This window comes from Stegostoma tigrinum, chromosome 29 (genome assembly GCF_030684315.1).
Source record: "Stegostoma tigrinum isolate sSteTig4 chromosome 29, sSteTig4.hap1, whole genome shotgun sequence".
Lineage (NCBI taxonomy): Eukaryota > Metazoa > Chordata > Chondrichthyes > Orectolobiformes > Stegostomatidae > Stegostoma > Stegostoma tigrinum.
The window spans coordinates 21,317,324-21,332,693 of NC_081382.1; the positions used below are offsets into that span (position 1 = coordinate 21,317,324).

Consider the following 15,370-nt stretch of genomic DNA (forward strand, 5'->3'; position numbering starts at 1 on the left):
AGTCTCCTACAACACACAGCGAGTTTTGATGAGAGAGAACTTGTTTGGCTGAATTGTCCAATTCATAAGAACTAAGAACAGGAGTTGGCAATTCAGCCCCTCAAGCCTGCTCTGCCATTTATGATCACTGTTGATTTCATCTCTGAGCTTTCTCGCAACCCCCATAACTCTTTAAGCCATTACCAATTAAAAACGTCTGTCTCCTTTATTTTATAGTGTCCACTGCAGCGTGGATTAGTGAATTCCAAAGAGAGAGGCTTTTTAAAAAAAGATGATATCTCCCAAATTAGAGCTCAATGCTGGGTACTGGTTGACAAATGTTCCTGATTGTGTTTACCAAATAATCTGATAGCTGAGGAGATTTGACAGCATGTTGGCAGCCAGTAAAATCATTACTAATTAATTGAACTTCCTGGATTACAAGTAGGACATTTAAATTTTTAGAAGTGAATCTGAAATGTAAAGGAGCTATTGAAGTATTTCATAGTATTTGTTGATTTTAAGTAAGTACATTATTTATGCTGTGTCCTAATATCACACTGTCATTATCCAACAAAAAGTTATCATAATTATCAACACACTTTTCACACAATATCGAGATAGTTTTGTGTGATTTATGTCTGTGTGTAACAGGCTGAACCATAAGAAACAGAAACAGGTGTAGGTCATTCAATCCCTCCACCCTGTTCCAACATTCCTCATGCCCACTTTTCTGCCTTCCTCCATAACCCTTGATTCCCTTACTGATCAAGAACCTATCTATCTCAGCCTTAAATATACACAAGGATACTGTCCCTACAGCTCTCTGTGGCAAGGAATTCCAAATAGACTCAACCGTCAGAAGAAATTCCTCCTAAACTCAGTCTTAAATGGCCATTCCTTTATCCCAAGACCTTGTCCTTATGTCCTAGGCTGCTCCATGAGGGGAAACATCCTTTCAGCATTTACTCTTTCAAATCCCTTAAGAATGTTTCAATGAGATCACCTCTCATTCTTCTAAACACCAGTAAGTAAGGTCCAAACCGGTTTAATCTTTGCTTGAAAAGATGATCACTTCTTAGCAGGGATCATCCTAGTCACCTTGCTCTGAACCTCCTCCAATAAAATGATATCTTAAATAAGTGGACCAAAACTGCTCACAGTACTCGATGTGGTCTCACTAACACCTTGCACAGTTGTAGTTAAGACATCCCTACTCTTAAACTTCAAACTCTTTGAAATAAGTGCCAACACTCCATTAGGCTTCCTGATTAGTTACTGCCCCTGTGCTAGGTTTCATTATTTCATGCACAAATACCCCCCAAGTCCTTTTGTGTAGCAACTTTTCTCTATTGAAATAAATGTTCTTTTCTGAAATGAACAACTTCACATTTTCCTCTCATTATGCTCCATTTACCAACTATATGTCCACTTACTTACTTACCAATACTTCACTGTAAATTTTTGGATTCCCTTTGCAGCCTGCTTTTCTACCTATCTCCTAATTGGCTACATTACATTCACTTCCCTCCAGTCATTAGTGCACATTATAAATAGTTACTGTCTCAGCACTGAGCCCTGTGGAACCCCACTGGTTACAGGTCACCAACCTGAAAAAGAACACCTTATCTCCACTTGCTGGCTCCTGCTCATTAGACAATTTCCTATCCATACCAAAGTACTACTCTAACACAGGGCTCTTATGTTGTGACTTAACCTTTTGAGAGGTACCTGTTGAACACCTTCTAGAAGTCCAAATCCAGCAGGTAACTTTGAAACCTAATCTTCAGAGCTTTAATGAACGATGCAATAGTCTGAGAATACATTTGGCACTGCCTCTGACTTGAGCAAATTGTCTCAATTTTCAAATGAAACAGAAACAGAAATTGCTGGAAAATCTCATCAAGTCTGGCAGCATTTGTGGAGAAAAAGCAGAATTAGAAGGGTCACACCACCAGAATGTCAAATGCAGGGAAATGCAACAGCCATTTGAGGTATAGAAAGGTCTTGAAAAGCAACATAACAATTAACTAAATAATCTATTTTTATCACGTTCATTTAGGGAACAAATAACTACCAGCATTCTACAAGAATACTAGTTCTATAACTAATTTCATCAAGGAATTTCTACCTCAATCTGATGGGGCAGAAGTGTTTAACAAACACACTGGTGATAATGCAACCTCTCCTCATTACTTATTTGAGTTTCATTCTGGTTATGGGCTGAAATAGGTTTTGAACATGCAATATTATGACTCATACAACAGTGCTCCCAATGAGCCAAGACTGACATCTAATGGCTAACATTAACATTCAAAGATCAAAAATATAAAAACATTTACCATGAGACGTGACACTCACAGGCATGCCTCTAGCTGTTTCATTCACGCAGGTTGTTCTTTCATGAGATGCTGCTGTGGGATTGGAAACTCACAAAAGAAAAAATAAAATCAGAAAGATGTTTAAAAAAAATTACATCAAGGGTATTCTACATGGCTTGTACCTTTATTGGTAACATACCTGGTGATTTTAACAGCCTGTTTTCAACAAATTTAATATTGCTAATTTGGACATCATATAAGCAATCTATAAGCCAGAAAAAATGCACAATTATGCCCCAAGCTCAAACAATGAACTGTATGAAAGATGCAAGCCAAATTTTCAAAGTGGTGGCTGTACTAACTTGTAAATAAAGATTAAATTCAAAAATAATATTTCTATTTATTTTAAATCTGAAAAACACAAAGGAAAATTATTTGTAGATAAGATCTATGGGTATTACCAGCTTTTATTAGTAAATTAATTACCAAACAATAAAACCTGAAATGAAATAGAAAGATGACCAGAGATAACAAGGTGTAGAGCTGGATGAACATAGAAGGCCAAGCAGCATCAGAGTAGTACAAAACCTGATGTTTCAGGTCGAAACCCTTCTTCAGAAATGGGGGAGGGGAAGGGCAAAGATGACCAATTATTTTATGCAGGAGAGGCATCTGAATTACTAGTTTGAAGTAATTGGGAATAACAATATCATCGATGCTTTGTAAAAATATGAAAAAGAAAGACTGCAGAATTGCTGGAGTTATTTAGCACAGTTCGAGCATTCATGGTGAATGTAGTAAATCTGGTAGAAATTGCTGGTAAAATGCCCTGGACAGACTTCCCTGGTGAAGATGAGACTCACTGTCATGGCGCCGTTCAACATGTCTTTTGAGTTCTGATGATCGTCGAAACTTCTGATCACAGAGTGTACATACATGAGGCTTATACCTTTCATGTACAAATTGAATATGGTCTGCCAAGCCACTCTTTCGTGAAAAGATCACTCCACATAATTGACAGTTATTACTGAACTGACCTATGAAGGAAAATAATTCACGCATTAGACTCGGATTGTGAAACTCTCCTCTGGTACACAGTTTGTAGTCTAACAGGACAGCCATTAGAAACAGAAATTATGTCAGGCTTTTGACCGTCTGTGAAAAAGATACATTTGCTCAGCAGAGTAGCCACTACCTGTTCGAAACAGAATTGTTTTTCCAATATGTTGTGTGTCAAATTTCCAACTGCTGAGGTATTGCTGAAACATGGATTTTCTTTTTAATAAATTACAGGAAAATTTACTAGACGTAAAATTCAATCAGCAGAAAATTCACCCTATCACTTGTCAATGGAAATGTATTTGATTAGTGCTGCTCACTTCCCTTAAGAATGATGGCATCATGTGGACAGCCAACAATAATGGAGTAAACGTTGCTGAAAAAACACACATTGTGGAAGCTTCTTGTCTTGCAGTCATCAGGACAAGTTGCAAGAATACTAATGTAAAAGGGAACAACATTGTTCTACTTAAGCAAAGTGTGCTGATTGGCATGTTAGCTGATGAACTCGCAGTTAACCGCTATGCTATCTTTAAACTTAAACCAAGACAAAATGTTTACATACTGCACATGTTTCAAAGAGCCATCAGCCATTCTCTGGTTAATTTCTCAAGAGCAGTTAACTATCAGTCACCATCTAACTATGCATTCTCCACAGCGTCTCCACCAGAGTCAACCTGCAAACATTCAGCTCATTTTGTTCATACAGTAGAAAGATGTTGTTCCACTTTATACTAATATTCTTGCAAACTGTCCTGACGAGTACAAGTTGAAAAACTTAAGTTCGACTGAACAACTATGTGAATGATGGATTTTCAGAGGACTCGTGGAAAGGGTGGGTATGTGACAGATGAAATATATTCCAAAAAACAGATTTAGGTAGTAAGAATAAAGAAAAACTATACCAGTTAAATGGTACAATTATAAAGAGGTAAAGCAAAAAGGACACCCGTGTGTACCATACATAAATTTTTGAAGGTAGCAGGATATGTGAACAAAGTAGATAACAAAACAGACAGAATCCTAAGATTTATAAATAAAGGCATAGCATACAACAGCCAAGAGCTTTATTAACCTTGAATAAAACATCAGTTTGGCCCCAGCTGGAATACTGTCTCCAATTCTGGTCGAAACACCTCAGGAAATCCATGATGCTTTGATAAGTACCGAACAGATACACGATAAACTGAAGAAGCTTGGCATGCTTTCCTTATAGTGATTAGATAGTGGTATCTAAAACCATGAATAGTTTGGATACAGCAAGTAAAGCAAAACCATTTACAATGGTCCATAGGCTTAGTGAAACGAGTGCTGAGATTTAAAGTGGTTGGCAAAATAGGAGTAACGGAAGGAATTTTTTTTTAATCCAACAAGCATCTAGAATTAGGACCATATCACTGGTTAGGGTTGTAAGGTCAGATTCAGTCATAACCTGTAAAAAGGAATTGGATAAATAATTGACGGATCAAAAGAAAACAGCAATATGCAAACATTTTAGGACTAGGAGACAGATGGATTGCACTTTGTATGCGGTCTTTCATTGTCAAGGGGTCACATGGTTCCTTTCTATGTAGTACTTTTTAAAAATTCTATGCCTTTCACTAATAAGCTTGACAAGGTTTCATTGTCTGTTCGTACATGAACTTGGCTATTGTTGTAAAGAGCAGAGGGCTGCTGGACTGGCACCTCAAAAAGGCAAAAAGTAGTTTTGGAAGGTGTTTATGTTTTGATTTAATGAGAGAAATAGTTTAAATGTAATTTCAACTTGAATTTGAAACCTTAAGACAAATATCCTAACTTTAGTCTTGTTTCACAAAGGTTGACAAATTGTGGTTTAGTCATAAAATTGTTTTCTGCTTTTTTTAGTTTGGAAGCAAAAAGTTTCAATATTAAAAATTCACTTGTTTGATAATTTTATAGAAAATGTTTATAAATAACAAAGTAGTACTTGAAGGCAATTAAATGATTATTTTGCCATTTCAACTGACAACTTTGTTTCCAAAGATTGGAGCCAACTGACTAGGATAAAAATTGCAATTTTTATCACAAATTTTAGTCTCTAACTGTATTCTCTTAACACTGCATCACCATAGGATATCACTAGTTCCTAAGTTTACAACTGCTTGTGTCACATTTATACTAAATGGTAACTTGCTAGCTGCACAAGTAGTTTTCCTGCTGTTCTGATTGTCAATACATAAAATATACTGAATACGTAAGTACACATCTTTAGGAAGACAGAAGCCTTATGGCGATTTTACTGAAGAGCCACCAATGTGTACTCTTTGCCACTTTTCCTAGTCTGTGTGAGTGAAGTAGTTAATGATAGTCACCATTTTGTATTAACTTTAGGACAATAAAATAAAACTTAAAACACCACAAAGTACTTGTCAATATCTTTCTTTAAAGAAAAGTAAGTTCATATTTGCCTATGGACAAGTCTGATTCATGAATGGGATCATTGTAAAGCCTGTCCTTGCAGTCAAAATCAAGATGACTTTGTTCTGCAATGCAAAGCATTATATAGAGAAATAAAAGAACCTGGATAAAAATAAGCTGCAAATATTATTTCATAACTTTACAATAGTAATATCTGTGTAGGTAAAGGTGAAATCACCACAGTCTTACCAGACTACAGGGCTGCTCTCCCGTTAAACAGACCATCACGACTCCTCAGGAAAGGCTGAGGAGAGTCCTTCATGGTAACCTCAAACAGTGTGGGAATTAACCGTGCGCGGCTGGCATTACTTTGCATCATAAACCAGACATCCAGCCAACTAAGCTATCCCCTGCACATGGGATTTAATTGTCTATGTTTTCTTAAATTGCAGAATTTTGACTATATTTTAGGGTACCACAACAGTAACAAACAGGGAATGTTCAGCAGTTATCTTATGGCCCTGCAGCCAAACAGAACTGGTGAAAACACTCATTTAATTCTTTCCCCTATCCTGTTTGGACATGGTAATGACACAACTCTGACAAGTGGGATCTGAACCCACACCTCTGGCCCAGATAGACAATAGACAATAGGTGCAGGAGTAGGCCATTCGGCCCTTCAGGCCAGCACCACCATTCATTATGATCATGGCTGATCATCCACAATCAGTACCCTGTTCCTGCCTTATCCCTATAACCCTTGATTCCACTATCTTTAAGAGCTCTATTTATATCTTTCTTGAAACTATCCAGAGACTTGGCCTCCACTGCCTTCTGGGGCAGAGCATTCATATATCCACCACTCTCTGGGTGAAGAAGTTTCTCCTCAACTCTGTTCTAAATGGCCTACCCCTTATTTTTAAACTGTGTCCTCTAGTTCTGAACTCCCCCATCAACGGAAACATGTTTTCTGCCTCCAGATTGTCCAATCCCTTAATAATATTATACGTCTCAATCAGATCCCCTCTCATCCTCCTAAACTCAAATGTACACAAGCCCAGTCACTCCAATCTTTCAACATATGATAGTCCCGCCATTCCGGGAATTGACCTCGTGAACCTACACTGCACTCCCTCAAAAAATCAAAAATCACACAACGTTGGCTTAGAGTCCAACAGGTTTATTTGAAAACACAAGCTTTCAGAGTCTCGCTCCTTCTTCAGGTGTTAGTGAGAGAGGTTGCATCAGACACACAATTTATAAGCAAAAGATTAAAGGGTCATAGAACTGATGCAACTGTATTAAACAAACCTAAGAGGGCTGTTAAATCTTTAATCAGTTAGAAAGGAGATGCAAGTTTTGATTGATTAATATGCAACCTGCAGAATTTCTTTCAAAGTCACTGTGCCGAGATAACTAAACGTTTCATCATCATACTGGAGCTGACATCTCTGGTCAGACAATGCATTTTAGGTAGAGTCCATATTCAGTGCTTGTGCTCAAGTGACAGCAGTATAGTACAAGACACTGCCAAACAGATAAGGCAACAGGAATACACCTACGTGCAACACAAGATCAAGAAACTGGAGAAACTTGGCAACACCACCAGCAGTAGTCAGGCCTCCCTAGGTATCATAGTTGAAAATGGCACCACCACGAGGAAAACCATCATCAACTTACCAAACCACACCCTTCAACCAGACAAGATCAAAGTTCTCAGCCGAGGGCTCACCATTTCTGGCCCACCATCAAAATGGACCCCATTGTTCTCGCAGCAGACAGAGGAATTCATCACAGAACGAGACTCCGGGAATTCTTCCAAGATGTTAGTAGCGAGCCCATGAGACAACCAAAAGAACCAGAACAGTTGACAGAGAGATCCGTGGTGGAGTAGCTAAAGCAGGAGTTGAATTGGACCCTTGCGGAGGGCTGTTGCCCTGGGCTCGACACGTATGTTCAAGACGTTAGGGAATGTGTAAACATCAGATTCAACAACCACAGTCACAAGGTAGTGCAAAACGTCACCCAACACCATGCATGCTCTCAAAACCAATCGCAACATTGTCAAACCAGCAAAGGAGGAGCCATCATCATATAGCATAGAACAGACTTCTGCAAGCAAGTATACAGACAACTGAATAAACTGGTACACTACAACTATTTGCCAATCTGACCAAAGAACACGCCCCTGAACTCAACAGACTAATCAAGACTCCAGAGTACCCTACGCACTCTCATCCCACGTAATTCTCATGTAGGAGACTTCTACTGCTTTCCAAAGGCACACAAAGCCAACACACCTGGACATCCCATCGTATCAGACAATGGGACCCTATTTGAGAACCTCTCTGGCTATGTCGAGGGCATCTTGAAACCCATTGTAAAAGGAACCCCCAGCGTCTGTCATGACATTGCAAACTCAGCCCCACGGACCAATCAAACCAGGAACATTCCTCACCACAATGGGCATTTTGGCACTCCACAACAGCATCCCCCACAAAGACGGCATCAGTAATCAATACCAATAACTGCAAGTTTCCAGACACCATCCTAAAACTCCGTTCTGAGGGTCACCAGAACTGAAACATTAACTGACTTTTTTCTTCATAGATGCTGCCAGACTTGCTGAGCTTTTCCAGCAACTTGTTGTTGTGCTATCCTACAACTCATCCGCTTCATCCCCAACCACAACGTCTTCACCTTTGACAAACGGTTCTTCATCCAGACACATGAAACAGCCATGGGGACCAGATTTGCATCCCAATATGCCAACATGTTCATACACAAGTTCAAACAAGATGTCTTTGCTGCACAGACCTCCGGCTAACGCTAAACACCAGATACAATGGCAACATTTTCTTCCTTTGGACTAATGGTGAGGAACCGCTGGAACAGCTACATAGTGGTATCAACAAGTTTCATCCAGCCATCAGACTTATCATGGACCACTGTTTAAAATCAGTCTCATTCTTGGGCACACTCTTCTCCATCAAGGACGAACACCTCAACACCTCACTCTACTGCAAGCCCATGAATAACATCACGATGCTGCACTTCTCTAACCTCTATCCTAATCATATTAAAAAAGCCATCCCTATGGGACAAGACCTACACATGCAAAGGACGTGTTCAGATGAGGAGGAATACAGCTGATACCTGAAGATGTTGAAAGATGGCCTCATAAGAATGGGATTCAAAGCTCAACTCATCGATCGCCATTTCCAACTAGCCACAGTGAAAAACCATGGTGAACATATCAGGAGAGGGGCACGGCATACGACCGATAGGGTACCCTTCGTTGTCTAGTGCTTCCCGGGAGTGGAGAAACTACACCATGTCCTTTGCAGCCTTCGGCAAATTATCGATGATGGTGAGAATCTCACCAAAATCTTCCTTATGCATCCACTTCTCATCCTCAAACAACTGCCAGACCTTAAACAGGCCATCGTTCGCTGCAAACTACCCAGCCTTCAAGATAACATTGACCACAACACTAAACACCCTGTTATACCAACCTCTGCAAGATATGTCAGATCATCGACACGGATACTACCATCACATATGGGAACACCATCCTCCACGTGCATGGCAGATACTCACATGACTGCCAACGTTGTCTATCCCATATGCTGCAAGCAAGGATGCCCTGAGGCATGGTATATTGGCAAAACCATACAGGTGCTACAACAACGGATGAATGGACACCACATGACAATTGTCAGAAGGGATTTTCCTCCCAGCAGGGGAACACTTCAGCAGTCAAGGACATGCAGCCTCCGATCTTTGGATAAGCAGCCTCCAAAGCGACACACACAAATCTATGGGGTGAATTTGAATTTGCAGATTTGTAATTTGTAGTACATTCTATTTTGTTAAAAAAGCACACAATTTGTAGACTGTTAATATGGCATTTTATATATTCATACTTTCAAAATAAAACCAATTATTCTAAACAAGGCCTCACACCTAAAATGTATTGTCTGAGCTGTGACATCAGTTCTGGTATACAAGTAAAACATCTAGTTATCTCGAGGCAGTGACTTGAAAGAAATTCTGGGATTTGTGTATTAATCAATCAAAGCTTGCATTTCCTTTCTAACTGATTAAAGATTTAACAGCCCTCTTCGGTTTATTCAATACATTTGCATCAGTCCTATGACCCTTTGATCTTTTGTTAATAAATTCTGTGCGATGTCACCTCTCTGTCTAACACCTGAAGAAGGAGCAAAACTCTGAAAGCTTGTGGTTTCACATAAACCTATTGGACTATAGTCTGGTGTCATGTGATTTTTGACCTTGTCCACCCCAATTCAATACCAGCATCTCCACATTCTGGCCTCGAGACAGAGACACTACTACTGTACCTCAAGACCCTTAACACTATCAAAAACAAAGTTGCTGGAAAAGCTCAGCAGGTCTGGCAGCATCTGTGGAGGAGAAAACAGAGTTAACGTTTCGGGTCTGGTGACCCTTCCTCAGAACCCTTAAAACTATCCTTTCTGATGGCCGGATTTAAACAGTACTAATTGGTAAACATATATGAGATATTTCAAGTAGCTACCTTACAAATGTAATTGATGGAAACCTGATTAAGGGAAGTTTGAGAATCAACCATTACACATGGAATTGCTTTTGTCTAGCCTACTTGGACCTTTTCTGGGTAAAAGCTAACTATACAGAATGCATGCACAACAATGCACCTAAATTACATTTTGTCATTCTTCAAAGATAGTCAAAGCTAGAGGGCTTGAGTCTCAATGTCAAGAACTTACAATGGTGGTAGCCTCTCAAAGCAGGGATAGAAAATTAACTGATTTCTGTGATGCAGGTCCTCATTCAAAGAGCCCAGAACAAACAAGGTTGACCAAGTTTCCAAAGGTACAAACACCACAAAATATAATTAGGACTGGGAGTAAGTCAATTAGTATCGTGATCCTATTCCACCATTCTAAAAAGGTCATGACTGATTTGACAGTGGTCTCAACTCCACTTTGGTGCCTATCTCTCAAACCCTTTCACACACTGGTTAGTTAAGCATCTAACTCTCCCTTAAAAATATTCAAGGACCCTGCCTCCACCATACTCTGGAAGAGGATTCCACTGATTCACAACCCTTAGAGAGAAAAATATTTTCCTTATCACTGTTTTAAATGAGACATGCTTTATTTATAAGTCTGTAATTGTCACAAGAGGAAACATCGTTTCAACATCTACCCTGTCAACTCCGCTCAGAATCGTGTATGTTTCAAGAAGATAACCTTTTATTTCCTAAACTCTAATGGATACTAGCCAAAACTGTCTAAGTTTTCTTCAAAAGATAATTCAGTCATCCCAAAAATGGAGTGAACTTTCTCTGAACCACTTCTGCTGATATTGCTTTTTTTAAAGTAAGATAACCAAAACTGTACACACCAGGGGACATTGTTTAAAAATAACTGGTTTTCCACTAAACCCTCAGAAAAAGAATCATCTTTGTATTATTAGTTTGTGGCATTATCTTCCCTGATAGCAGTGCAGTTAGGGTCAGTGAATACTTTTTCGGCTAAATTCGGTTTTCGATCGTCAAGGGAGTCAGAGGAATGGGCTGGGATGCATAAAAGTCAAGGCCACAATTAGATCAGCCATGATAGTCTAAAATCACCACCTCCTGCTCCTGGTTCTTATTCTCTTTTGTTTGCATTCTTAATGTTTAACAATGTCCTGTACAACTGCTGCAAAATATTCCCACTTTTACATACTATTTCCCTTTGAATGATAATATTCCATTTGCATCCCCACTCACTTGTTCACACTTGCACACAAACATTTTGCATTTTATGTCCCAAAATATCAGATCCCTATGTACCGCAGCATTCTGAAATCTTCATTTAATTAATGTCATTTTTCTATTCTACCTGCCAAAACTGTCAAGTTTACAATTTCCCACATTATGCTTCGCCTGATAACTTTCCCCCCATCACTTGATTGATTGATATCCCTTTGCAGACTCCATCTATCTTCTTCAGAGCTTACTTTACTACATTTCTCTGTGTCATCTGCAATTTTAGCAATGCATTAGGTCCTTTCATCTAAGGCATTGACAAAATTTGTATATAGTTGGGCCCCTAACACTGATTCTAGTTACACGTGCATGTTACACCTTGCCAGCATAAAACTGACCTTTTTTTGTCAATTCGATGCTTCCTGCTGGGTAACCAACTCTATCCATATTTATCTGTGACCTCTTTTACCATCTTATCTAGTCTCAAAAATATTCAGTGACCCCGTCTGCACTGCTATCAATGTCACAGACCCTTAAGAACCCTTAGAAAAAAAACATCAGCAAGTAATCCTTATGTACTTAGCTTGTCATTTCCTTCAAAGAACTCCAATAATCAAATACAAATTCCCTTTCATAAAACCATATTGACTCTGCCTGATTGCATTGTCATTTTTTATCCTGCAAAACGTCCTTAACCTCAACGTGCCGTCCCAACTCCTTCAAAGTTTCCTCTTATGGAAACAATGAAGACAAGTGATTAATATCGTCATTATGATTTGTTTTAAATTGGGTTTTTGTGACTTTAACTTGTAATTTTGTCAGTTGAAGTTCCAAATGAGATTTTGCTCAATGCTGTAACGTACAGAACACTTGAATATAAATGAGAGGCTTGGATTGCAGTGATGCTTCACTGTATTGGTAAGTGAATTTATTTGTGACAATGTTTAATGAATTGTTCATTCCAACAGAATGGAGTATTAGGAAATGGTGCTGAATGAAGTCTGAGCATTTTACCATTGAGGATCACTGGGAAATTCCAAAATGGTGAGTCTCATCCTGCTCCATTTCATACAAATTCTAGAACCACTTCGAAGTCCGGATCATTTAATGAGAACTTTTATCTGCACACACTGACTACAGGAACCAGACAAAAAAATAAGAGGAAACATGCCTTAAATAAAAAGAGGGTGAGGAAGACTATTATCCATGTAACTTACTGTTGGCAGTCTGCACTCGCTGGTTGTCATCTCTTACAGGTTGAGAATTATAATGTTGGTCGTCAATTATAGCTTTTCCAAACAACTGTTCAGTATCTGCAGAAGCCAATACGTTTTATTATCATACATTAGTGACTCCAGTGTGGTGTAAATAAAAAGAAACTGATGAAGCAGCAATGTAGCATTAGCGCATGTACACAAAAATAAACTATTTTGTGAACTTAACAGTGGTGAGAGGAGGTTATTGAGTTTGTTTGAAGTTTAACTGACTCAGAGTAACGTAAATCCAGTTTTTGTAGAAATGTAAAGGGTAGTTTCTAGATGGACCCAATTTTGAGAAGTTGAAATCCATTATCACCATTGAGATATTAAAATGGTGTTCAGAGGTAATATGCTTGCAAACAAGCACACTCATCTTAGGAACAAAGAAAGCTAATTTATAAAAATACGAATAATCCATGCAATAGAAAATAGAAAAGTGAGCGAAAATGCAAATGTGTAACACCCATTGTACAACTAGGAACCAAAACCCGTTCAAAGTACAGGCCTCTCCAGAACAAATGAACTCTGATGGGAAAATTTATTTTTTTGCTTGTAAACTGAAATTAATCATTGTGCAGCATTGGTAATTATCAAAAGACAGCAGATCATAAGGCAGTATGTAATCCCTCGTATTTGGTGAACCAAGAGTTACTAGAAAATCCAGTCGTTGGAGCCATACAAAAATAGCACATCTAATTCTCACAATTTATTACTGTTATTTGACCGACACAGTGAAAACAATTCTTAAAACACAAATTACCCAATGGCATGGAAGACTGCCAAATGTTAAGACCCTTAGCAATTAGAAAAACCTATTACATTCCTTCAGCTCACTTTGTAATTTGAATTTCTTTGAAAAAACATTTTTTCATGGATCTTTTAATACATTTTGAGAATATTTCTTGGTATACCCTGAGCATTAATCTTATTCTAAGGTACAGGTTGAAATCCCCTGTTTCGCTTGGTTGAGAAAATCATCCAAATGTCTTTATCAACAGGAATCAAGCGTACAGGAGGAAACCTGTATTAATGAATTAGATCGTGATGATTACACCCAAGAGAAAAAATATTTTTACTGTTCTCCAGTTATGTCCTAATTTCAATTCAGATTGCCATAACCCACCAATTTTTTCTGGTCTGAAAATGGAGCTTCTGATCAATGTAATTTGTTTTGAGACAGTCTGGACTATTTTCTAAATGGTGAGAAAATTCACAAAGCAGAAGTACAAAGGGATCTGGGAGTGTTGGTCCAGGATTCTCTAAAGGTTAACTTGCAGGTAGAGTCCGTAATTAAGTCAGCGAATGTTTATCTCAAGAGGGTTGAAATATAAAAGCAGCGATGTGCTTCTGAGGCTTTATAAAGCTCTAGTTGGGCCCCATTTAGAATACTGTGCCCAATTTTGGGCCCCACACCTCAGGAAGGACATATTAGCCCTGCAGCGTGTCCAGCGGAAATTCACACGGATGATCCCTGGAATGGTAGGTTTAACGTATGATGAACAGCTAAGGATCCTGGGACTGTATTCATTAGAGTTTGGAAGGTTGAGGGGAGATCTAATAGAAACTTACAAGATAATGTATGGTTTCGAAGGGGTGGACACTAGGAAGTTGTTTCCGTTAGGCGGGGAGACTAGGACCTGTGGGCATAGCCTTAAAATTAGAGGGGGTAAATTTAAAACTGAAATGAGACGACATTTCTTCAGCCAGAGAGTGGTGGGCTTGTGGAATTCATTGCCATGGAGTGTAGTGGAGGCCAGGGTGTTGGATGCCATCAAGGCAGAGATCGACAAATTCTTGATCTCAGAAGGAATCAAGGGCAACAGGGAGAGTGCAGGGAAGTGGAGTTGAAATGCCCATCAGCCATGATTTCAATGGCGGAGTGGACTCAATGGGCCGAATGGCCTTACTTCCACTCCTATGTCTTATAGTCTAATGGAATCCTATTTTGTAATTGCAGTTTGGGTATTGGCTGCTTTATTCTTCTATTTCTACAGCAAGAGAAAATGGAAAATTTGAGAGTGAAACAGTCTGGAGTATCTTTCTGAGGCAGTGTAAAGCTAAAAATGTCTTTGGAGAGCCTGATGTTGGTGGAGATGAAGAAAATGGAAAAGTGCCTATTCACCCCCTTTTAAACAACCTATACCAAAAACCTGGAATCAAATCAGGTCATTAAATTAATTTCAATTGTAGCAGACTCACTATCAGCTTGTTTTTCTGTCAGCTGCAATCCAGTTATTTGATTCCAGCCATGATCTGAAATTGTTCCATCAACAACTAAAAAAAGAAAACACAGGGGTAGCTCAACAAAATGAGCAAAATTTAGGGCAATAAGCCAGAGAGCGTTAAACAAATGCTCAAATTGTTTTTTTTTCCAATCAGCAATTGAAGAATTTGACATGAATCTTTTTGTTGAATTGCAGATGAATCACAGAATGAAGGAATAATTCCAATGAGGAAGTAACTAGCATAAATACTGTATCATATACGAACAATACTACATACCATCAGTCTGAGAATATTAACTTTAACATACATAAACATCCAAAGCTAGTAAGTTTCTTTTATAGAAAAAGAAACAGCAGCTTCTATTTATTCAATAACTTTAACAATGA

General features: G+C 38.7%; 2 protein-coding genes across 5 annotated transcripts in view; one reads left to right on the top strand and one right to left on the bottom strand.

Annotated features, from left to right (window-relative positions):
• Window positions 1-15,370, top strand: part of znf618 (zinc finger protein 618) — a 228,833-nt gene that overhangs the window by 148,372 nt on the left and 65,091 nt on the right. Inside the window, exon 15 of one of the 4 annotated variants that reach the window (XM_059638340.1) lies at window positions 12,468-12,543. The exons of 2 other annotated variants lie outside the window; for them this stretch is intronic. In XM_059638340.1, coding sequence (XP_059494323.1) covers window positions 12,468-12,497 — 30 coding nt within the window. In that variant the 3' untranslated portion in view covers window positions 12,498-12,543. Of the gene's footprint in view, window positions 1-12,467; window positions 12,900-15,370 lie in introns of those variants that run through there. One more of the 4 variants, XM_059638339.1, reaches the window with a different exon arrangement.
• The window catches only part of LOC125465258 (zinc finger protein 91-like), a 44,322-nt gene that overhangs the window by 17,219 nt on the left and 11,733 nt on the right, over window positions 1-15,370 (bottom strand). The window contains exons 5-8 of the mRNA XM_048558537.2: window positions 14,958-15,032; window positions 12,717-12,812; window positions 3,164-3,337; window positions 2,322-2,408 (exon numbers count right to left, since the gene is read on the bottom strand). Coding sequence (XP_048414494.2) covers window positions 2,322-2,408; window positions 3,164-3,337; window positions 12,717-12,812; window positions 14,958-15,032 — 432 coding nt within the window. The remainder of the gene's footprint in view (window positions 1-2,321; window positions 2,409-3,163; window positions 3,338-12,716; window positions 12,813-14,957; window positions 15,033-15,370) is intronic.